Source organism: Manis javanica, chromosome 9, assembly GCF_040802235.1.
Source record: "Manis javanica isolate MJ-LG chromosome 9, MJ_LKY, whole genome shotgun sequence".
NCBI classification, from domain to species: domain Eukaryota; kingdom Metazoa; phylum Chordata; class Mammalia; order Pholidota; family Manidae; genus Manis; species Manis javanica.
Genome location: NC_133164.1, coordinates 84,143,541 through 84,169,957, shown reverse-complemented (window position 1 = coordinate 84,169,957; position 26,417 = coordinate 84,143,541). Strand labels below are relative to the sequence as shown.

Here is a 26,417-nt window from a genome sequence, read left to right as displayed (position 1 = left end):
GCTTTTCCTGACACCTGGTGTACCTGTCCTCCAGATTACTTCATAGCTAACTTCCTCAGCTACCTCATGTCTTTGCTCAGATGTCACTTTCTCAATGAGGCCTGACTGCCCTATTTAAAATTCCAACCTGCACCTCTGCCCCACTACCTGATCCCTCTTACCTACTCATTTTTTATAGCTTTCATAACATTTATTACCTTCTAGCATAATATAAAACTCAATGTCTTTTTTGTTATATTTATTGTGTGAGGACCGTTTCTCCATGCTAGCACACATGCTCTGTGAGGGCAGGGATTCTTTGTCAGTTTTGTTCAGCAATCTATCCCAAGCAGCTAGAGCAGTGCTTAGCACCCAGCAGGTGTTCAGTAAATGTTTACTGAATGAATGAACAATACCTAAACCTCACTGAGTGTTCCTTGTGTGCCACCTATTTCACTATACACCTTACATGATTATCTCCTTTAGACTTCCCAACATGAGGAACAATCATTTTCCTCATTTTACTCAGAGGAGAGGAGAAACTCAGAAGTTAGCTAGCTTATCTGAAGTCACAAGCCTAATTGGAAGTTAACATGGGCCTGTTTGACCCGAAAAGCCATCTATTTCTCATTGTTGTAACATCTGGAAATGGATATACAGAAAATGGACACTAATCTAAAGCTGACAGCAGAGGTGAAGACACAAAAATGTCTACAGGGTAGGAGATTTCTTTGGTATCATCTTTTGAAATCACACTGGGCAAATGGAACAAGTTTTCAGATTCCCCTCAGTCCCTGCTCTAATCAGACCCACCAGTATAAGATGGCGGTTTCTGTGTTTCATGGTCTGTCTTTAGCTTTGGTATCCGCTGTCTGTATTAGGATTGGTTTGAGCATGTTCTTTGCAAACCCTAGTAATTTCAAAAGAAGCTATTATCTGGGTAACAATTGAGAGGAGTTGACCAATAGGATATGAGTGTAGTTGAGGGGCACTGTTTACAGTTAGGTAGGGTGCCGAGGGCAATTCCCTCATGCCTAAGTTTTCTCATTCCCCAAACTGCTGTTTTCTAGAGTCCCTTCTGAGTCTCCTCTGTATCTGTTTCTAAGTGACGCATTAGAATCTATAAGGTTCCAGGTTTGGCATTCATGAATGCCCCTAGGGTGGATTTTTTTCCTTAGAATTTGTGCCCTTCTCTCTATGGTTCTCTGCTTTTAATCCTGGCTATTTGAGTGCTCAATAGCTTCTCTAGGAGAATGACAAAAAAAAGTAAGAATAAAGCAAAATTATATATTGAAGCTTCAGGAAATATCTGGTGGCCATGTGGTCAAGGGGAGTTGGTACCCATGCAAAGGGAGGGGGACTTGCGGTAGGATGGGGGTTCAAATCACTATTCCACCACTTAGTGTAAGTAAGAAAAGTCATTTAATTTATTTGGTCTCCAGTTTCCTCAATTTAACATGGATAATATTTTCTACTTCTCAGGGTTATTGTAAAGATACAGTGGTATAGAGGATGCTATGCTGAATTGCATCATATGGGCTGAATTTTAATCTGTTTAGAATCAGACAATTAAATGTCTTCCATTACCATTGAGGGTTGATACAACTCTAAATCCACCCAGCATCCAAGAATTGTGCTGCATTGTTCCCTGGTTTTTGGAGGTTATTCATTTCTACTTATCAAGTAAAATAAAATATTTATTTTATTATTCCTATCTTAATGCATGATCCAGCTTACTCAAACAAAAAAGGAAGGTACCCTGATTTCTATATTACCACATTCACCATAAACATCTACCTTATTTCAGCCTAACTCCTTATAATATTGGCATTAAAAAGGGGTCCACATATCACACTCTGCGCTGTCTGATACTTTTACATAGATTTCTAGTGTAGTGGCTCTGACCTCTCAAATTTTCCTGAGAATCTGATGAAAGCTTTGGTCTTTAAAAAAAAAAATTCTCATCTGCACCTAATTTTGCCCATATTATCAGATCATGCAAGACTCTGCTGAAACCTATTCATGGACAGTGGTCCTGAGTACCATTTGTCCTTTAATCCCTGATAGTATGTGTGGGTTGCTAGCATAAAACAATAATATTGTGTCATTTGTTTTCCTGAATTACTTTTTTTAATTTACATTTTTATTTTCTCACTGTGACTAAGAATAAAGGCACTAAAATAAGCCTTCCAGAATTTATTTTATAACCCTTGGATCAGAATGCAGTTGGTAACCAATCTGCCCTATAATGACACTGACACTGAACGAGTCATTGTTCTTAAGACTTACTGAGGTCAGCCAAGCCCTGAGCACATATAAATCTCCATAGTTTCCACTTTACTACTGGACATCTAACTACAAAGCAGAAGTTAAAAATAGATCAAACCTAGTTTTTACATACACTCCAGAGAATTACATTTCCAACCACAGGGGTTTTAACAACAATATTATCACAATCTGAAAAGAGATATTTCATTTAACAGGGAAAAGCTGATCTATCTTGAAAAAGTGAAAATATAACCTTAAGGAATTATGAAGATTCTGAAATGTTCAAAGAGCATTATGTGCACCTGTTAGCTCTGGGTCTAAAAAAAGAAAATCTAAAATATACCCAGGATTAAGTTGGCTTTATTTTACACTGCATTACACAGAGGAAAAAATACTGGCATTTTCTTCCCTCTCTTGTTCTAGGTCAACACTTCTAAGTAAACATGTTTCTACCAAGAACTTTGAGTTGTTTGAACATAGCAAGCCACTAATAAATACCTACCAAGATAAATACATGCATAGCAGGAATGAATAAGATGTGAAGTTGAGTATAGGAAAATAATGTTTCATTTCCCATAGAAAATTTGTTATCTGAGGCTTTTTATAGCTAAAATGGCTAAGTCTTCCAAAGATAATATAAAGCAAATATTTTCTAAATAAAATAATCAAAATGCTCAAAGGTTCAATTACTAATATTTCACATAATATACCATACTATGAATAAATATGAATATTGCACATGTGGTTAAAAGAAGAATTTGCATAAAATTAAAATAATTTCAACATAACATTTAGCAAGAGAGTTAAAGTAAAAATATCTTCAAAAATAAAAATTCATAAAACTAGATTTTACAGCATTGGGGAAATAAGTATAAAAAGAGTTATATTAACAACTATATGATAATGAAAATATCTATCATCTGTATCTTATATAGACTCAGCCCAAATAGTCCAGGAAAATGGATATTTAAAATGTAATCCTCCTCTTGCTAATCATCAGAGAAATGCAAATTAAAACCACAATGAGATATCACCTCACACGAGTTAGGATGGCCAACATAGAAAAGACTAGGAACAACAAATGCTGGCGAGGATGTGGAGAAAGGGGAACCCTCCTACATTGCTGGTAAGAATGCAAACTAGTTCAACCATTGTGGAAAGCAATGTGGAGGTTCCTCAAAAAACTAAAAATAGTAATACCATTTGACCCGGGAATTCCACTCTTAGGAATTTACCCAAAGAAAACAAGTTCTCAGATTTAAAGAGACATATGCACCCCTATGTTTACTGCAGCACTATTTACAATAGCCAAGATACGGAAGCAACCTAAGTGTCCATCAGTAGATGAATGGATAGAGAAGAGGTGGTACGTATACACAATGGAATACTATTCAGCCATAAGAAAGAAACAAATCCTACCATTTGCAACAACATGGATGGAGCTAGAGGGTGTGATGCTCAGTGAAATAAGTCAGGCAGAGAAAGACAAATACCAAATGATTTCCCTCTTTTGTGGAGTATAACAATGAAGCAAAACTGAAGGAACAAAATAGCAGCAGACTCAAGACTCCAAGAGGGGACTAGTGATTAACAAAGGGGAGGGCGAGTGGGGAGGGAGGGAGAAGGGGATTGTGGGATATTATGATTGGTGCTCATAGTGCGTGTGGGGTCACGGGGAAGACAGTATAGCTCAGAGAAGACAAACAGGGACTCTGTGGCATCTTACTACACTGATGGACAGTGACTGCAATGGGGTATGGGGGAGGGACTTGATAATAAGGGTGAATATAATAACCACACTGGTTTTCTTGTGAAACCTTCATAAGAGTGTATATCAAAGATACCTTAATAAAAAAAATGTAATCCTTCTCTACTAGAAGAAACTACTTTCCTAAATGAAGTTCTTAAACATTTCTATGGCACATTCTTCAAGAGAACAAAATGATGCTGTTATATACACAGTGTTAATGCCTCCTAACTTCCCTGTGGAAGGCAGTTCATTTAAAGCAAGTTGTAAAAGAAATGGATTCACATCAGTAACAAAATTTCCACATTTGCAGCCAATTTAAGGCCCTTATGAATATCCCATAGCAAAATATGACTCATGAAAGTAAGATTGCAAAGTAATGCTGCCCTATTTTAAATGGAATTTCAAAATGCTACCATCACACATTCCAGGTAACCTCCAGTGGACTCTGGTTCTGTAACAGAACACAATGCCCAAGACGGGACAGCCAAAGATTGGCTGGTGCTTAAACCCAACAGGGATTCAGAAGTTTCTGCCTTCAAAACCATCCTTGCTTCTATTCATACAAATCACTGGGTTGTTTTCTTAGTAACTTTTTTAAGTTTCAGAAATAAACACCTTCTCCAGTTACCCTAACACGTATTTTGTGGACTTAAATTTTGTAAGCCTTAAAATTATATTTTGTTAATAACAAAAAATGCAACCCATGCCAGATGCTTTGGAGAGGAGGACTCATAGCAGCAGGTGGTTATTTACCACAGACCCCAGTGCAGAGAAGCCAACTGCAAAGTTCATAGGAACCAACACTTGTGCCAGGGACACTGCCACTGTACAGTGCCATGGTAGCCTCCCTGAGTGACCACATACTCACTGAGAAACTTTCTTCCCTAATATTAAAGACTATCAGTAATATTGCTGTTGAAATTTTATCAGTGAGGATGAGATGTCACACTCTCACCTGGAGGACCTCAGTTGCTGATGGCACCAACAGCCTCAGTTTCCAGGGCTGAGCTCTACATAAAGGGTTTCTGGATATAACAGTCCTCGTTTATCTCAACTTTACTGTTTTCCAAAGACCTGCACCTAAACTCCACTCTTCCTAAAATCCTATTGTAATCTCTTTTCCTCTGGTATGTGGTCTCCCTCACTGCAAAATTAGATAAATCTAATTTTGTTAGAATACAGGTTTATTTCTAGTATTCTTAGGCTGACTGAGATAAGGCCATGTTTTTATAAAATACTCTGGATTAACAAAATATCTGCCACTGGGATAATAGCTCAGAATTTTTAAACTGGCTTTCAGATATCCAAAAAATAAAACACCTTTCTGCTGTGACCTGTGAATTTTAAACTCTGTGCTGGCTTCTCACCTAAGCAGAAAGGTTCTGAGGGTTGAAGAGCCATTCAGAAAATGTGCCTTTGCCTTAAGACCCAACATACCCATGGGAGTAACTGTGATCACAGGTTGAGGCTGCCTCCCGACTGACTGCGGATGTGAGGGTGGCCTGCTGCTGGGAGGACGCCTGGCGGAAGGCCTCGGATTCCTGGCGGTGTGCAGCAGAGGAGCGGCTGCTGTATGCTGTGGAGCCATGGGTATAGATGGCAGACCTTTTCTTGTCCTGCTGGTAGTGGCTCACGGTGGTACGAAGGTCCTTGTTGCGATAGCTGTAATCATAGTGCTTATGGAGTTTCTGATAAAATGGCAGTGACATCCTGTGCCCTTGAGGGAACAAGTCAACCTACAAGAAAGCAACAATTTTTGAGTGAATTTTTAAGAAACAAATCCCATGGAACAAGTCATCTAAACCAGTGTGCAAAAATTAATACTCTTATGATTCAAAATTCTCAACAAAGTGGGTATAGAGGGAACATACCTCAAGATAATAAAGGCCATATATGACAAAGCCACAGCTAACATCATACTCAATGGTGAGAAACTAAAAGCCTTTTCCTCTAGATCAGGAACAAGACAAGGATGTCCACTCTTACCACTTTTATTCAACATAGTACTGGAGATCCTAGCTACAGCAATCAGACAAGATAAAGAGATAAAAGTTGTACGAATTGGTAAGGACAAAGTAAAATTAGCAAATGACATGATACTATATAGAAAACCCTAACTGCTCCACAAAAAACATTAGAACTAATAAATGAATTCAGTAAAGTTGCAGGATACAAAATCAATATATAGAAAGTTATTGCATTTCTATGTACTAATAATAGCAGAAGGAGAAATTAAGAAAACAATATCATTTACAATTGCATTGAAAAGAATAAAATACCCGTGAGTGAATTTAACCAAGCAGGTGAAAGACCTATACTCTGAAAAATATATCACTGATGACAGAAACTGAAGACAACACAAATAAATGGAAAGATTTTCCATGCAAATGGATTGGAAGAACTAATATTGCTAAAATGTACATACTACCCAAAGTAATCTCATATTCAATGCAATCCTTATCAAAATACCAGTGGCAATTTTCACAGAACTAGAGCAAATAATTATAAAATTTGTATGGAACAAAAGACCCTGAATAGCCAAAGTAAGCTTGAGAAAGAAGAACAAAACTGAAGGTACCATGCTTCCTGATTTCCAACTATTCTACAAACTTATAATTATCAAAACAATATGATACTGGCACCAAAAAAGACACATAGATCAATAGAACAGACAACAGTCCCCAGGAATAAACCCACACTGGTATGTTCAATTAATATGACAAGATTTACTGAATTAAGATGCAAGAACACACAATGGGGAAAAGACAGTCCCTTCAATAAATGGTGTTGGGGAAACTGGACAGCTACGTGCCAAGAATGAAACTGGACCACTGTCTTATACCACACACAAAAATAAACTCAAAGTGGATTAAAGATTTAAATGTAAGACATGAAAGCATAAAACTCCTAAAAGAAAACATACTCAGTAAACTTATGAACATCAGCATTAGCAGTTTTTTCTGGTTTTGTCTCCCCAGGCAAGAGAAATAAAAACAAAAATAAACAAGTGGGACTATATCAAACTAAAAAACTTCAGCAAAAGAAAAAGGCAGTCTACTAAATGGGAGAATATATTTACAAATGAACATATCCAATAAGGGGTTAAAATCCAAAATATATAAAGAACTCATAAAAGTCAACACCAAAAAACCACAAAAATCCCATTAAAAAATGGGCAGAGAACATGAATAGACATCTTTTCCAAAGAAGACATACAGATGGACAACAGACACATGAAAAGATGCTCCACATCACTAATCATCAAGGAAATGCAAGTCAAAACCACAGTGAGATATCACTTCACACCAATTAGAATGGCTAGTATCAAAAAAGACAAGAAATAACAAGTGTTGGCAAGGATATGCATAAAAGGAAACCCTCATGCACAGTTGATGGGAATGTAAATTGGTGCAGCCACTATGGAAAACAGTATAAAGGTTCCTCAAAAAATTAAAAATAGAAATACTGTATGACCTAGTAATTCTACTTCTGGTTATTTACCTAAAGAAAACAAAAACACTAATTTGAAAAGATAGATGAACTTCTATGTTTACTGCCACATTATTTGCAATAGCCAAGATATGGAAGCAACCACAGCATCTGTCAATAGATGAATGGATAAAGAAGATGTATACAAATATACAATGGAATACTATTCAGCCATAAGAAAGAAACAAATCTTGTCATTTGCAACATGGATGGACCTCAAAGGCATTATGCCAAGTGAAGTAAGTCAGAGAAAGACAAACATCATATGATTTCACTTATATGTGGGATATAAAAAAAGACAAACAAAAAACAAAACAGAAATAGATTCATAAACACAGAGAACAGGGAAATACCATATGGAAAGGAGGTTGGGGGATGGAAAAAATAGGTGAAGGGGATAAAGAGGTACAAACTTCCAATTAAAATAAATAAGTCATAGGATGAAAAAATACACCACAGGGAATATAGTCAGTAATATTGCAGTATCTTTGTATGGTGACAGATGGTAACTACACTTACTATGCATACTTTGTAATGTATATAATTGTTGAATCAGTATGTTGCATGCTTGAAACCAATATAATATTGTATATCAACTATACAACAATTTAAAAAAAAGTTATACTCTCATCTTTTCCAAAGGGTAAGTAGAAAATGATGTGACAGTTAGCTTAACCATTTACTCATTAAACCCCCACTGTTACCCAGATGTGCTCCCTCCTATCTCTGTGCCTTCTTCTTTTATGTTTGTATGTGTGTGTTTTAAATATCTAGAAGAGTTTTATGCAGTTTACCTACCCTTGCTATTGTGCTTTCTTTTCAGACCTTTCACAGTATATGTTTTTAATATTCTGGCATTTCATTCTGATGGGGGCTTCATCTGGGAGCCTATACAATGATGAAGAGTCTCTGTACAGCCAATATGGTTTTCACTCAACAAATGATTACCAAGAACTTACTCTGAGCCTGCTACTATTCCAGCACAAGAAATACACAGAGGAACAGAACAAACAAAACCTCTGCTCTGATAACCTTATACAGAATCTTGTATTCTATTGCAGGAGATACACAATAAAATAAATAAGTTAAGGATTAATATATATTAAAATGTACTAAATGCTATAGAGAAAAGTAAATCAGGAAAGGGGAATGGGATGCAATGTTCAACAGCCTCATTAGGGATGGCTTTGAGCATGAGAATATCCAGGAGAAGAGTATTCCAGATGAAAGACCATTGCAAAAGCACTGGGGTATGAGCATACCTGTTGTACTCCAGGAGTAGTAAATAGGTCAGTGGAGCTGCATGGAGTGAGAGGGATGCAGGGAAAGGTGTAGGAAATGATGTCCTAGAAGTGAGGGGGGTGGGGAGGAAGTGCAGATAGTGTAAGGTCTGATAGGTGACTGTAAGGACTTTGTCTTTCATTCTGAAACTCTTTTCAGCTATTGGAAGGTTCTGAGCTGAGAATAACTCTCACTGATGTCTGAAGAACAGACTGCTAAGGCATAAGAGCAAAAGCCAAGTGAATCAGAAGGCTAGGATGACCTGAGTTGCATCACCCTCAAATTCATTTGTTTAAGTCCTAACTGCCAATACTTCACAATGTGACTGTATTTTCAGATAGGATCCTTACAGAGGCAATGAGGTTAAAATGAGGTCATCAGGGTGGGCCTCTATCTAGTATGACTGGTGTCCTACAAAATGAATTGGACAGATATGTACATATACAGAGGGAAGACTGTGAAGACACAAAAGAAAATGACTTAAGCATAAGCAGTTTTTTTCCTGGACACATCTCCTCAGGCAAGGGACACAAAACCAAAAATGAACAAGCAGGACTACATCAAATTAAAAAGCTTCTGTATAGTAAAAGGCACCATCAGCAGAACCTACAGTATGGGAGAATATATTCATAATCAATTTATCCAATAAGGGGCTAACATCCAAAATATATAAAGAACTCATATGTTTCAACAACAAAATAACAAACAACCTGATTAATAAGTGGGCAGAGACAGAGAAGACAAGTAGTGACTCTATCACATCTTACTATGCTGATGGACAATAACTGTAATGGGGTATGTGGTGGGGACTTGATAATGGGGGGGAATCTAGTAACCACAGTGTTGCTCATGTGACTGTATATCAATGATACCTTAATAAAAAAAATGGGCAGAAGACCTGAACAGACATTTCTCCAAAGAAGATATATAGATGGCCAACAGGCATGTGAAAAGATGCTCCATATGGCTAATTGTCAGGGAAATGAAAATCAATGAGGTACCATCTCACACCAGTTAGAATGGCCACTATCCAAAAGACAAGAAATAACAAGTGTTGGCAAGGATGTGGAGAAAGGCAGCCCTCTTACACTGTTGGTGGGAATGTCAATTGGTGCAGCCACTATGGAAAGCAGTATGAAAGTTCCTCATAAAACTAAAAATAGAAATATACATATGACCCATAATTACACTTCTAGGAACTTACCTGAAGAAAACAAAATCCCTGATTTGAAGAGATATATGCACCCGTATGTTTATTGCTACATTATTTGCAATAGCCAAGATATGGAAGCAAACTCAGTGACCATCAACAGATGAATGGATAAAGAAGATGTGGTACATATACACTATAGAATATTATTCAACCATAAAAAAAAGAAACCCTGCCATTTACAACAACATGGATAGATCTGGAGGGCATTATGCTAAATGAAATAAGCCAGGTGAAGAAAGACAAATACCATATGATTTCACTTATTTGTGGAATATAAAAACAAAACAGAACAGCAATAGACTCACAGACACTGAGAAATGACTGGTGGTTACCATGGGGGAGGGAGGGGTGAATGGGTGGGAAGGGGAAGTGGGCTAAAGGGGCACAAAAATTCTCAATCATAATATAAATTGGTCACTGGGATAGTACAGCATGGAGAATATAACCAATGATTCTGTAATATCTTCCTATGCTGACAGATGATAACTCCAATAGTGGGGGTGAGGATTTAATAATATGGGTAACTGTTGAACCACTGTGTTGTATCCTTGAAATCAATGTAAGATTGTATATCAACTGTACTTTAATTTTAAAAAACACAATGGAATTCAGATTAAAGATGGCAGGGTGAGAGGTGAGGCAGAGGCTTCCTCCTAAAACCACATATAATATGAAAATATAATTAATACAACTGATCCTGAAAAAGCAACAGGAAAGAGGACTGTGCCAGACTGCATACACCTGGAGAAAAGAGCAAACCTCATGGAACAGGGTAATGTACCAAAGCTGTGGCCAGCGGGACCCAAGCCCTTCCCCCACCCCAGCTCACTGGCTGGAGGAAGAGAAATGGAGCAGGGGAGGGAGTGGAGGCATGGGACTGCTGAATACCTAACTCTGGAGATCTGCTCTGGGAGCACAAACCTACACTTCATGGTGCTTTCATGATACTCTAGTGGCTAGGGGATTGGAAAGCTAAGACAGGTAGAATTCCTGGAGAGACTCAGATTCCAGCCACTTGTGGAAAGCAGGGATCCATATATGGCTGCTCTAGAACAAAATAAAGGCAGGCAGTCTGAGAGACTTCCTAACAAGGAAGCCCTTAGCAAGGGGGCTGCTAAAAGGGCAAGGATTGCACAGAGTGTACTTCTCAGGAGAAAGAACAGGTAGACAAAATTGTCCAGGTACACTCTGCTCAGCAGGTTGGAAGCTTTCACAATTTCCAGGTGCTCCAGCTCCCTGGCTGGCTACACAGCTCCAAGAACCCCCTCCATGATAGGCCTGCTGCACCTTTCTCCCAGCCAGCCCCACCTGGCTTGCAAACCAGAAAACCCTACCCTGGCATTAGACCAGCCAGAGGAAAGATCTGCCTACAGCAACTACAAATGCAAAGCATAGAAGCTTATACCTGTGTGCTCGGCTCACAGGCTCAGGCAGTGGAGACAGGCAGAGTGGCAGGGAAGCAGGAAACAGCTCTTTCCTCCCACCAGGTACCAATACCACTCCCTTGCGACCCTCAACAGTGCTTCATGCGCTGAGCAGCTCCAAAGAGTAGAGCTTCTGGACTCTAGAGGTCACCATATACAAATATGAAACACCAAAGGAACCTGGTTCAGAGTAAAATTAATGTAACTCCTGAGAAAGATGACATTGACCTCATGACTCTTCCTGAAAGGGAGTTCAAAATAAAAATCATTAACATGCTCATGGTGGTATGGAAAGATATTCAAGAACTCAGGAATGAATTCCGGTCGGAGATCCAATCATTGAAGAGCACAATGGAGGGTATTAAAAGCAGGTTGGATATGGTGGAGGAGACAATAAATGAAACAGAAACTAGAGAAGAGGAATACAAAGAAGTTCAGGCACAGAGAGAAAAAAAGGATCTCTAAGAATGAAAGAATATTGAGAGAACTGTGTGACCAATCCAAACAGAACAATATTCGCATTATAGGGGTACCAGAAGAAGAAGAAGAGAGAGAAAGGGATAGAAAGTGTCTTTTTGGAGGTAATTGCTGAAAACTTCCCCAATCTGGGGAAGAAGACAGTCTCTCAGGCCATGGAGATCCACAGATGTCCCAACACAAGGGACCCAAGGAACACAACACCAAGACATACAGTAATTAAAATGGCAAAGATCAAGGATAAGGACAGACTGTTAAAAGTATCCAGAGAGAGAAATAAGATCACATACAAAGGTAAGCCCATCAGGCTAACATCAGACTTCTCAGCAGAAACCTTACAGGCCAGAAGGGAGTGGCATGATGTATTTAATGCAATGAAGCAGAAGGGACTGGAACCAAGATTACTTTATCCGGCAAGATTATCATTTAAATTTGGAGGAGGGATTAAACAATTTCCAGATGAGCAAAACCTGAAAGAATTCACCTCCCACAAACCATCTCTACAGTGTATTTTGGTGGGACTACTACTAGTTGTTGTAAGTTCAGAATTAGGGTGTGAGAGAAGAAGAGGGGTGAGAGATGAGTCCATGGTTTTTGCAAGAAGGCTGAAACTACTATTAATTGAAATGGGCAGGAATGTAAGAAAGCAACAGTTTGGGATGGAAGTACAGAAGACTTTTTTTGAGATATTTTGCATTGAATCCCTGCTAGACATCCAAGATGTTATCTGGGAAGCTGAGTATACGACTTTTGAGTACAGGGTAAAGGTCTAGGACAGACACCTACCTTTGGGAGTCACTAGCATATATATGATATTTAAAGGCAAAAGAGATATAGATGAGAATGATTGTAAATGGAAAAGGAAATCCTTGGAATGAACAATAAAGTTTGCTTTTATAATCATAAGACAAGCTCTCTCAAATCTCACAAACACTTCGGGAAGGTAATGTATCAAACCAGAAAAATTACTTACTCCACTAAGAATATAAAAGGCTTATAGTCTTCGTATATAAAGAAGAAAGTCAGTCATCAGAGTAGCAGTTTGCATTGTGACCTTGTGCCAACAGTTCAACTGAAAGTCAAAGACACGTTTGCTTCACACCAGGAGGGGAGATTTCACATTCATTAGCTTTCTTGAATAATGTGTCTACTGACAAGAAGGAGCCTATCAGCCACAGTGATAACACTGGATGAAGTAATACTTTCAGGGAAGTTCCCTTTTCCCCATTTTTAATGCTTTGGTGCATGTTCTGAAATGTTATTTTTAACTTTACAAGTAAAATTCATTATAAAATAATCCATTTCTTACACATTAAAAAAATTCTAATTGGAGAATGAATCCTTTTAAATTTGTCATATTTCTTTGTCAAGTTTAAATCTACTTTTTACTTAAACTATTTTAAAAGTCAGTATGTATTCCCTACAGAAAATACAGCAAACTCCATTCCAGAAATATTTATCTTAGGGCTCATGGAATGTATCAGTCTACATGGCATTTTCCAAGAGGAAAAAAATAGCTACTAGCAATTTGCTGCAACCCTTAAATATGTTGCTATCTTCTGTTCTAAAACATACAGAATAATTATCATGTGTAATGAATAATTATTAGATAAATGTTAATAAAGCAAAAGGGTTAAAATATGTTAATATAAAAGCATATTATGTTAGACAGTTATAAAGATGTATGCTTTTATAATGATACATACATAAATTTACAATGATACATACATAAAATTACAACATGGCAAATATTATTTGATGATATCCAAATAAATAATGAATGACTTCCCTATGTGTGAGTTAGATATTCTTTCCAAGTTTCAGTTCAGTGGTTTGGTTGAAACCTGGAATGGATAAGGATAAGCTAAATTCACATTCCAAGTGACCTGAAGTGGTGTAATTTTTAAAAAACAAAAATTTTAAATATCTTGACCCAATTGTGTTTTCCACTTCTCTGCCTCTATTTCCCCAAATATGTTTATTTTTAATAATACTTAATATTCCAGCACATAAATAATGTATTACAAGTACACAGGGTTTGGCTTGAAATCAACAGAGCTAGTTATCATAGCTCTGACCTCTAGAACAAAGGTACAATTACCTTCTCTTCAAGCAAGTGAGTTTAGCCCCAACACATGATACCTAGAGTATACTGGGAGGAAAGATGGTTTGGTTGCCTTCTGTTCCTTTAAGATTTGCATTTTCTTCCTGAAAATAATTTGGGAATTTAGGAAGGAAGACTAACTCCATAGCTGTAATCTTCATATGATATTTTTATACAGGCATTAGAGGCCAAAAGCTGATTAAAATTGCTCACAGAAAGTATTAACTTTTGGATCATTATGTGGGGATCTATGTCACCACTAGAATATTACTTAACCATTTTCAGGTTAGGAATATCATACTGCACTCTTAAATTTATCCACATGGCATTGCCTGAGCAAAACCATTGAATTAAAAACTAGGGACTTCAGAACTTTTGGTATAATTTGTAATGAGGGAGTACTGCAGGCACATAGAAGATAGAAAACACATGATTTGCTGTCACCTTATCCATTCCAGGTTTCAACCAAACCACTGAAGTGAAACTTGGAAGGAGTATGTAACTCACACGGTCCCATTTGAGACAGATATTCTCCCCTTATAGTTCTGGGAACAGCAACTTAATCTAAAGAGAATACAGTGATCTGACAGAATAGCTGTGCCAGCAAAAACTGGCACCCAGCTGCTTTGGTCTTCCTTCCCAGGGGCTCTACTTTCCTATCTCTGCTATTCTGACATCTCTGAGAAAACTGCTGAGCTCAGAAGATAAAGAGAAAGCACACACACACAGTACTGTGAAGTACATAAAATATCAAGAGCACTCTACCTCAAATGTCACACTTACCAGTTTGAAAAGCAGTGATGGTGGTGTAAGTGTTCAGATGTGGCCGTGGAGCTGGTGGGAGAAGGAAAAATCCACACAGGCTGAATCCAAGAAAAAAAAAGAGGCAGGGCTAAACACAGGACCCTGGGGGCCAGTTCAAAAATAATGCATGTGGTCAGGCAGTAGAATGTCAGAGCTACACAGCCAGCCTTTTATGGCCAAGAAGGCAGGCAAATATAGCAGCAAATAGGGAGGGTAGTCCTAAACTGAGAGGAAGAGAGGGACACTGGCAGTAGCTTCCTCAGTAATGTAAGTCCATTAATGCCAATCAATGGATCGATCTGGCCTGATTAAACCAAATGTAGAATTTTTACTTGGCTATAAGAACTATTTTTTAATATTGCTTTATCATTGGATATTTAAAAGCGTAATGGAAAGAGTGGTTTGTGTTGAGAGCTAAAAATAGGATGTAGTAATCTGATTCCCAAAATGGACATCATGGAATTTTAATGCTAAGATATGGTTCTGGGTGTGCTATTCATAATACATGCACAGCACATTTAAAAGACACAAAGTGAAAAAAGAACTTGAGGCTAACTAAAGGCAAAACAAGTTAGAAATGGGTTACAGTGGTGGCAATTTTGGCCTGAGTATATGCATTTACCGTTTCTCTCATTTCAGGGGAATTTAAAAAGTCACAGCTTCAGGTTTGAAAATATGAATCTCTATTCATTAACTAAAGCCTTTTTGAAGCAACCTACTTATCTTTCCTAAAGTCAGAGTAAGGCCAGTCTAACAAGCAACTCTCTCTTTGTTTTTTAGACTATATAACAAATTAAGAGGTGGTATAATCTGCTGGTTAGAGCCTGCACTTTGGACTCAGACCAGACCTAGATCTCTGGCCATCATTGGCACTATAAAGCCTTACAATTTAAAGTAATTTATTTTTCCTCCTAAACTTTATTTCCCTCTGTATAAAATGAGGATAATAATATCCAAATTATGGGACTGCTTTGGAGGTTAAATGTGATAATGCAGATAAAGTACTTCACCCAGTGATTGCCACATAATGCTCAGTAAACATCAACTATTCTTAATGATAAAATAATTTAAAAGCTCATGTTCAGATTATATGTACTAAGCAGGTGATGCTCTGACATATTACAGTGATATCATACCAACAGAATATAGATTACTTGTATCTGTCAAAACACTTAAAAGACACTATTGTAGTTTACTTTCTAATTGCTTTCTCGATACGAACTACAGTTAATATTGTTGAGGACCTATTAAGTGATAGACATTTTATATAAATGATCTCATTTAATTCTCATAATACCAGGCAAGGTAGGTATGGAAAGCTCCATTATATGGCCAAAGAAATTAAGGCCTCTAGAGGCCAAGTTATTTGCCAAAGATCACACAGCTAGTAAATGATAAATGCAATTCATTCACAGATACTTGGATTCCAAAGCCTATGCACTTTGGTCATGCATGGCTGTATCCTCTAGTGATACACTGTTTATTAAGAGACTAGATATTTTGAAATGGTTTTTCAAGTGCAATATAAGTCTCCACTCATAACCAAGCATCAGCTTCTGATCTACCTTGTAAAAGAATGTAATCCACTTAGTCCTGATACAATTTCCTGGTAAAATTCAACCCGGCATTTCTTCCCCTACATAAACCTCCTGTTAGTGTTCATATGGACATTTTAGCTATATGGAACCCATCTGAGAATTTTCCGAGCTTTATGTTCCCTAAGCATCCACTTGTTCTTCAAACCTCCAATACAGAATGGCAGTGGTTCTGAGTTTTATACACCAGTGACTGGAATGGTTCCCAGTGAGCTGTTTCTCTAGAGAACATGGTAAGTTGTTTTAAATCTTCTCAAAGCATCATAAACCATGATCAAGTGGGATTTATTCCAGGGATGTAAGGATGGTACAATATTTGAAAATCCATCAACATTATCCACTACATCAGCAAAAATAAGGACAAAAATCACATGATCATCTCTATAGATGCTGAAAAAGCATTTGACAAAATTCAACATCTACTCATGATACAAACTTTCAATAAAATGGGTATAGAGGGCAAGTACCTCAACATTGTAAAGGCCATATACAACAAACCCACAGCCAACATCACACTTAATAGTGAAAAGCTTTTCCTCTAAGATCGGGAACAAGACAGGGATGCCCACTCTCCCCACTTTTATTCAACATAGTACTGGAGGTCCTAGCCATGGCAATCAGACAACACAAAGAAATAAGAGGCATTCAGATCAGCAAGGAACAAGTTAAACTGTCACTGTTTGCAGATGACATGATATTGCACATTAAAAAACCTAAAAATCCACTCCAAAACTACTTGAGTTAATATCTGAATTCAGCAAAGTTGCAGGATACAAAATACACAGAAATCTGTTACATTCCTATATACTAATGATGAACTAGCAGAAAGAAAAATTAGGAAAACAATTCCATCAAAAAGAATAAAATACCTAGGAATAAACCTAATCAAGGAAGTGAAAGACCTATGCCCTGAAAACTGCAAGACACTCTTGAGAGAAATCAAAGAAGACACCAATAAATGGAAAGCTATCCCATGCTCATGGATAGGAAGAATACTGTCAAAATGGCCATCCTGCCTAAAGCAATCGATAGATTCAGTGCAATCCCTATCAAAATACCAACAGCATTCTTCAAGGAACTACAACAAATAGTTCTAAAATTCACATGGAACCACAAAAGACCCTGAATAGCCAAAGCAATCCTGAGAAGGAAAAACAAAGCTGGGGGATTACGCTCCCTAACTTCAAGCTCTACTACAAAGCCACAGTAATCAAAACAATTTGGTACTGGCACAAGAACAGACCAGTGGAACAGAATAGAGAGCACAGATATAAACCCACACATCTTTGGTCAATTAATACACGATAAAGGAGCCATGGACATACAATAGGGAAACGACAGCCTCCTTAACAGCTGGTGTTGGCAAAACTGGACAGCTGTATATATGCAAGAGAATGAAACTGGATTACTGTCCAGCTCCATACACAAAAGTAAACTCGAAATGGATCAAAGACCTGAAACCATAAAACCCTTAGAAGAAAACATAGGCAAAACTCTCTTGAATATAAACATGAGCAACTTTTTCATGAATATATCTCCTCAGGCAAGGGAAACAAAAGCAAAAATGAACAAGTGGGACTACATCAAACTAAAAATCAAAGAACACCATCAGTAGAACAAAAAGGCATCCTACAGTATGGGAGAATATATTCATAAATGACATATCCAATAAGGGGTTAACACCTAAAATATACAAAGAGCTCATATACCTCAACACCCAAAAAGCAAATAACCCAATTAAAAATGGGCAGACGATCTGAACAGACACTTTTCCAAAGAAGAAATTCAGATGGCCAACAGGCACATGAAAAGATGCTCCACATCGCTAATCATCAGGGAAATGCAAATTAAATCCACAATGAGATATTACCTCACACCAGTTAGGATGGCCAGCATCCAAAAGACAAGAAACAACAAATGCTGGTGAGGATGCAGAGAAAGGAGAACCCTCCTACACTGTTTTTGGGAATGTAAATTAGTTCAACCATTGTGGAAAGCAGTATGGAGGTTCCTCAAAACACTAAAAATAGCAATACCATTTGACCTGGGAATTCCACTTTTAGGAATTTACCCAAAGAAAACAACTTCTCAGATTCAAAAAGACAAATGCACTCCTATGTTTACTGCAGCACTATTTACAATAGTCAATATATTGAAACAACCTAAGTGTCCATCAGTTGATGAATGGAAAAAGAAGATGTGGTACATATACACAATGGAATATTATTCAGCCATAAGAAGGAAACAAATCCTACCATTTGCAACAACCTGGATAGATCTAGAGGGTATTATGCTCAGTGAAATAAGCTAGACAGAGAAAGACAAGGACCAAATGTTTTCACTTATCTGTGGAGTACAACAACAAAGCAAAACTGAAGGAACAAAACAGCAGCAGACTCACAGAACCCAAGAATGGACTAGCAGTTACCAAAGGGAAAGGGACTGGGGAGGGTGGGTGGGAAGGGAGGGAGAAGGGGATTAAGGGATATTATGATTAGCACACATAATATAGGGGGCACGGGGAAAGAAGTATAGCACAGAGAAGACAAGTAGTCACTCTATAGCATCTTGCTATGCTGATGGACAGTGACTATAATGGGGTATGCGGTGGGGACTTGATAATATGGGTGAATGTAGTAACTACAATGTTGCTCAGTGAAACCTTCATAAGATTGTTTATCAATGATAAGAACGGGAAGGAAGGGAAGGAAGGAATGAAAAGGAAGGACAGAAGGAAGGAAGGAAGGAAGGACGGAAGGAAGGAAGGAAGGAAGGAAGGAAGGAAGGAAGGAAGGAAGGAACTAGTGATTACCAAAGGGAAGGGGTTGAGGAGGGTGGGTGGGGAGGGAGGGAGAAGGGGATTAAGGGGAACTGATTCACAATCACAATATAGGTAGCTCATGGGGAAGGCAGTACAGCACGGAGAAGACAAGTAATAACTCTGTAGCATCTTACTACACTGATGGACAGTGACTGCAATGCAGCGGAGGTGAGAACTTGATAATATGTGCAAATGTTGAAACCACAATGTTGTTCATGTGAAACCTCTGTACATCAATGATACTTTAATAAAAATAAATAAATAAAAATAAGAGATATGTCATAATACTAGCTAATATTTAATGACCACTTGCTATATATACCAAACATTAATGTTAACTGCTTTATAATACCTTATTTGATCATCACACACACAAAAAAACATTTGTGGATCATGAAATTGAGATTTAAAGTGACTAATATTCTTAAAGTCACAAAACTAGAGCATGCCAAAGGATTCAAACCCAGTTCTGATCAAGATGTACAAGCTAAAAAATCAATGTGTTAAAAATATTTACTGAAATTTGAATAACTATTAGGAATGCAAAATTGAGAGAAGTCCATGCACACTTGTGAAAAAACTGAAATATTATCATTTATTCATTGACATTCAGGATCCTAGTGAAAGTGAGAGTTTACCTCAAACAAATATAAAGTACATTAGACAAAAGATCGTGAACTGAACCCAGCCTCATCTCCTAAGTGATCTTTCTGCTGTAGCATCATCTGGCTTCAGCCTTTTCTAAGAACATACTTTTCTAAAATATAAGTATCCAGATAATAAATTACATCATATGGTGCACTGAATAATCGAATGAAAATTGAAGAAGAAAAATGTAGCTGGGCTCATAAAAATCTATTGCTGTGATTTAATCATGATTCCCTAATGGATGTATAATCATTCTCTCAAATACTCTTATTTAATCATAATGCTCTTATAGATAAATAAGTATTTGAAAAACTTAATGGAATACTAAACAGCTGTTAATTTCAAGTTTCCCAGAAAACCATCTAATGCAAAATACTTTCTAAAAGTGTGTAATTATAAAGGTCTGGAAATTTCAGAAAATACTTGCTTCCAGAATTATGGTTTTTTTAAAAAGTAGTTTTAAAGTAGATATTGAAAGGAAAGGAGCGACACATAGCAGCAATTCACCAGAGAGTTCCGCTTTATTAGGGAAAGGTGCTGGGTTATATAGGAAGGGGCATGAATTGATTGAGGTGTCACTTCTACGAGGCTGGTGGCTGTTGGCTAGGTGCTGGGATTGGGAGGGGGGCGAGAGGTGATTGGGCTTCAGGTGGCGCCGGCGGGAACTGAGGACCCCAAAGAGAAGAGAAGACGGAAGTTTGCCATCTTACTGGTAGGGACCCTTCATTCCCCCCTTTCTCCTCTATGGGTTTGTGGACGTTGATTTCTCTCTGGCTGCTTCTTGCTGAACAGGGGCGGAGAAGGGAGTGAGGGCTTGAGGATTGGGAGGAAAGGGTTGATAGGACTCCCCGCAGTAAGGACGAGTAGATGTGGACTTCTTCAGGTTTGGAAATCAATGAAGGTTCCCTGTAACTATAGGTTGAGGACCTGTTGATTCCAATGGTGCTAAGAGGATATGGGTGTCAGGAGCCAGGCGTCTGCGGCCATTGTTTCCAGGAACAGTTTCCAGTGAAGAGAGGGGTCCATCTCAGCGTGTGGTGAGGAGGTCACATGAGGATGAGGGATCTTCTGTGGCTAGAAGCTGGTAGTTCCTGAGTAAAAGCTGGTTGAAAGCTTGATTAGAGATTTTTCCAACTTGGGATTTGATGAACTTTATTATACAGGGTAAGAAGAGACAGGCGAGAAGAATGACTATTATGGGGCCTGCAATGGGCCAGAGCCAGGTGAAGAGGGGGTTTGTTAGTATTGAAGAGAATGGGTTGGAATTGGAAGCAGAGTGGAGGCTGGAGGCAAGGTCGGTGAGTTTGGTAATGTTAGTTTCTACAATGCCGGAATAGTAGCACTCTTCCCAGAGGAAGACGCAGGTGCCGCCCTTCTCGGCTGTAAGCAGATCTAGGGCCCGCCAGTTTTGAAGGGTGACTTTAGCTAGCAAAGTGACCTGTCTTTGGAGAGAGGCTAGGGAATCGGCAGTGGATGTCAGGGCTCCCTCAAGTTTGGCGTTGAGATCTCTAACTGCCTATAGAGAGTGACCCAGGGCTTCTCCCGAAAACCCTGCCCCAATGGCTGAGGTGATCAAAGAGCTACTGACCATGATGGGAAGGAAAGCAGCTCTTTTTGTGCACGAGGGCAAGGTAGGTTGGAGCTCAAGGAATTCTGCCATGCTGTAAAGTGTAAACTGTGGGATTAGGGTGACGAGAATGCAGGGTGTATCGGAGTTGAGAGGCAGTGAGTTGAAAAGACTGCCATTACACCAAAAGAAGTGTCCCGGTTGCGTAAAAGTCTTAGAGCCGGAGGTAGGGGTGTAGATAGAGAGGCAGTGAAGGGCACTGGAGGGGGGGTGGAGTTGGGCTTACACAGTGGTGGATGGTGAGATTATCTGTGTATTCTGGTTCCCATAGGGGTATGTCTGCCAGGGGGCAGAGGGGTTATCTTTCTGCATGGAAGGAGTAGTTGGAAATATTAAGGGGCACGGCAGCCAGCAGTGGGCGCTGTAGTGATGCACACAAGAAACAATTGGCTGTGTTAAGGGTGTGGTTGAGAAAGATGGTGGTGTCCTGAATGAGCTGTAATGAAGAGTAGGAGAAATGGGAAGAGGGGTGGGGATAAGAAGATGAAGAGCGCCGTCAAGAGTTTGGATAATGACTTTTTCGGAATGTCTGATATCTGATGCAACTTGAGAGATCTGGGAATGAGAGGGAACATACTTTTGAGAGATATGAAGGGTACCGTGGGGAGTCGAAGACCCCCCCCCATAGTAAACTGAGGCTGTGACTCTGGCAGCTCATCAAGAGTCCCAGGGATCTGGGATTGATAAGGAGAATGAGCCGTTGGGATATTTCATGAAATGGTTGGAGGAGTAATACTGTGGGTACTGGAAGTTACTCATGTAGTGAATGGCACAAGACCAGTAGGGACATCTCTTGTAGGTGTCTGGCTATCGCCTGCAATAGGCTTGTTTTTGGTCATAGAGGAAGCAGAGGTAGGGAGAATAAGGGTAGCTGCTAGTGGACACTTCGGTGGAGGGAGGAAAGTGGAGGTATAAAGGCTCAGAGCAGCTTTTCAGAGGGCAGTCTGGTGTGGGAATGAGGGCAGTAACTTTTGTTTGATGCTGTGTGTAAGTCTGTCTGACTTTGAATCACCATACAAAGGAGGCTGGGGTGGCGGGGAAGACAACAGGAATGAGGGGAAAAAAAGCGAGAGCGCAGTAAAGGAGGAAAAAGTCATGATTCGGGTATGGATGGCAAAGGGGGTGAACGGGATTTTGGAGGAAAGAGGACAGTAAGGTCAGGAGTCTGGAGGGAGGGAGAGTAGGTGATGTGGGGACAGAATGGTAAGGGGCGCTCTGAATGTCAGTTTATGAGCTTCTTTCTGCAAGAGCTGTCTAATGGCTAATGCTCGTAGGCAGGGGGCTCATCCCTGAACTGTGGGGTCTAATTTCTTGGAGAGATAAGCTACTGGGGCAAAGGATGGGCCATAATATTGGCCTAGGACTCTTAGAGCTTGACTGGACCTCTCATGAATGTATAATGAGAAGGGCTTCGACAAATCAGGAAGATGGAGAGCTGGGGTTTCCACAAGGGCTTGATGGATCATAATGAAGGAGTGTCGGGGTGAGGAGGATAATGGTTTTTTAGGAGGGCTCTTGCTGAGGTCGTATAGGGGTCTTGCCTACAGGGAGCAGGGACAAGTTAGGGATCTATGCTCTAAAATATCTAGCTAGGCTTAGAAAGGAAAGGATTTCTGTCTTGGTTTTGGGAATGGGCAGGTCAGAGAGGAGCTATTTTCTGTCTAAGGTAACAGAGTTTCTTTGTTGAGATAGAGGAATCTGAGGTAAGTGACAGAAGGGGAAGAGATTTGAGCTTTGATGGGGGATACTCGGTAACTTCTGGAAGCTAGAAGGTTAAGTAGGGAGGCAGTGTCAAGTTGAGACTGTTCCCACGAGAGACTGCAGAGTAGAAGATTGTCTATGTATTATAAGGTGGACTTGGAGTGATCATGATGAAACTGTTTGAGGTCCTGAGCTAGGACCTGTCTAAAAATATGGGGACTATCTCGGAAGCTTTGTGGCAAAACTGTCCAAGTGAGTTGTTTAGAATGTCTTGTGTATGGGTCCGTCCAGGTGAAGATGAAAAAATCTTGGGAGCTGGGGTCTAGAGGGATAGAAAAATGGGTCCTTGAGATCTAGGACTGAGAAGTGGGATGCTGAGGCAGGGATCTGCGATAAAAGGCTGTATGGATTTGGAAATAAGGGATGGATAGGGACAACGGCTATGTCGATGAGGCGAAGGTCTTGGACAAGGCGGAAAGATCCGTTGGTTTTTTTAACAGCTAATATGGGGGTATTAAATGGGGAGTGAGTGGGTCTGCTTGAATGATGGGTTGGAGGCCTATGAGGCTGAAGTGGTTAGAGGGTATTGGGCCTGACAGATATACTGAGAGGGGTCACATAATTTGATAGAGGCAGGGGGACATAGGGCCACGGAGGGGCTTGTAATGTCCCAAACTTTGGGATCTACAGGGTGTATGAGGGCAGAACCGGAGCTTTCATTGGGTAGAGGGGGGTCGTCAGCTATGAGGGCCATCAGAAATGGAGTACTGGGGGCTGTGGGAGTGGATATAGTTATGGAAACGTGGAGAAGGGAAAGGATGTCTCGTCCTAGTAAAGGGATGGGACACTGGGGCATAACCAGGAAGGAGTGGGAGAAAGGTATGAGATTGTCTAGGATTGTGCATAAAAAAGGGGGGGGTTTAATGGGAAAATCTGTTTACCTCCTACCCCGACTATAGGAGTAATGGCTGGTGTGGTAGGGCCCCGGTATTCTCACGAGACTAAGGTGGCTCCTGTATCTAGGAGGAAGGAGATGGGGCAACCGTCTACTGTTAAAGTAACCCTGGGCTCCTGTTTGGTGATGGAAATGGTCGGGCGAGAAGCCCCCGGGCCCCATCAATCTTCTTCTGCCAGCCCCACTACAGTGGGCTTAGGATGGGGGTTGTTCGTCCAGCCTCCCCTTCGGGTGGTTGGGCAATCAGACCCACAGTGGCCCTTTTTGTGGCATCTGGGGCATGGGGTGGTAGGAGATCTGGGGAAGGGCATGCTCTTGACCAATGTCCTTCTTTTCTGCACTTGAAACAAGCTCCTGGGGGGGCTTGTTTGTAGAGGGGTGCCCAGGTTGTGGTTTTATCAGCTGGGCCAACATTTGGAAGTTGGCCTGATCAGCCTTTTGTTTACGGCGTTCTTTCTCCTCCTCCCTGTTATGGAAGACTTTAAAGGCTACTGTTAGGATCTCAGTCTGTGGGGTAGCGGGGCCCTGTTCTAGCTTTTTGAGTTTAGCTTTCATATTGGGGTAGCTTTGAGCTAGGAAGTATGTCATAAGGACATGTCTTCCTTTAGGTGTTTCTGGGTCTAGGCTGGTATACTGTAATAGGGCTTGAGTGAGTCTGTCTAAGAACTCGGAGGGGGTTTCGTCTCTCTTTTGAATTATGTCTTGGAGCTTTTGAAAATTGACTACTTTACGAGCTGCCTTTTTCAGACCTGCTATTAAGCAGGAGGCAAAAATATTTCAAGAGCAGAGACTCATGGCGGTGTTATAATCTCAGTGTGGGTCTTGTTCAGGGACAGCAGTGGGGCCAGGGGGATAGGTGGGGTCAGTCTTGTGGGTTTTCGGTAGCGTGCATTTGGGCGAAGTCCCAAACTCGTCTACGCTCTTCAGGGAGGAGAGTATTGGCCAGGAGCATGAAAATGTCATGATGTGTGAGGCTGTAAGACTGGAGGGTCCACTGAAACTCCCTGATGTATGTTGTGGGATCAGTGGAAAAGGAACTTAGGCATTTCTCTAGTTGGGCTAAATCTCCTCAGGAGAAAGGGATGTGAACGCGCACGATGCCTTCGGATCTTGGTACTTCCTAGAGGGGGGCAATAATTTTGGGAGGCCCTCGGGACTGAGTCTGAGGGGGACTGAAGGGTTCTGGCTCAGTCTGTGGGGGAGTGATGTGGTCTAGCCATGCCTAGTCGAGCAGGTCCTGAAGTGCAGAAGGGGGGGGCAAAGAAAATAAAGAAAGATATAACCGGACCCACGTGTCGCCAGCTAGCAGCCCAGCTGCTTGCCTCTGCTGCTTTAGTTGGGCTTGAACTCATGACTCTGAGGTTAAGAGTCCCATGCTCTACTAATTGAGCTACAGCAGGGCTCCAGTTAATTGCTTATGGAATGCATTGTTTTCTATTTCTGCCACATCGGCAAGTGGGGGAAGGGCATAGCTAGAAGCAGGGGCGGTGTTTCTACACATCTTTAAGGTCTCCCTATTTTCAGAGTGAGGAGTCTTGGCAAGATATGTTTTTGTGGACAGATAACTTCTAAGGACTGCACATGTTTTTGTGGACAGATAACTTCTAAGGACTGACCGGTTTTTGTTTAGCTTGTGCTTTCCCATGCTGTGTTCAGACATGGGGGGAGGTGATTTCCCATTCTCTCTACAAACATGTGAGAAGACAAAGGCAGTCCCTAACAGGGGAGAAACAGGTGATGAGGGCAAGGACGGACGAGGCCCTTGGGACCTAAAGGGGGGGCTGAAAGGCTCAGGCTTAATCTGTGGGGGATGAAGGCGGAGGAGGTGAGATGGGGGAGGAGATGGTGGGTGAGGAAGGGAGAAGGGCTGTTGTAGGAGAAGAAGGGCAAGGGAGTGAACGGGAGGCTTCTGCGGGGGTGGCGGCTTGCAGGCTAGGAGAACTTGGGAGGGGGCAGGGAGAGGAGGAGGCAGAAAGCTTCGATATAGGGAATCTCCTTCCATTTTTTCAGGCGCTGGCAGTAGTTAAAAAGATCGCGAGTGATGTTAGGATCAAGAGTTCCCCCTGCGGGCCATTGGTTGTTATTGTCTAGTGGGTATGTCGGCCAATCTTGGGAGCAATATTTACGGAGAAGTTTTGGTTTTATATCAGGCGTCAGGGAGAGGGTAGCCAGATGCTTAAGCAGGCATTCAAGAGGTGAACCTTCAGGGAAGGATGAGGAGGCTCCCATGGCTAAAGGACAGAGAAGGAGACAAACAGGGGAAGACGAACAGAGATCCTCG

At 40.3% G+C, this 26,417-nt stretch overlaps 1 protein-coding gene across 1 annotated transcript in view; it reads right to left on the bottom strand.

Annotated features, from left to right (window-relative positions):
- MYOM1 (myomesin 1) overlaps positions 1–14,921 on the bottom strand; it is a 141,319-nt gene extending 126,398 nt beyond the window's left edge. The window contains exons 1-2 of the mRNA XM_037018322.2: positions 14,769–14,921; positions 5,435–5,733 (exon numbers count right to left, since the gene is read on the bottom strand). Coding sequence (XP_036874217.2) covers positions 5,435–5,706 — 272 coding nt within the window. The 5' untranslated portion in view covers positions 5,707–5,733; positions 14,769–14,921. The remainder of the gene's footprint in view (positions 1–5,434; positions 5,734–14,768) is intronic.
- Between the last annotated feature and the right edge of the window lie 11,496 nt (positions 14,922–26,417).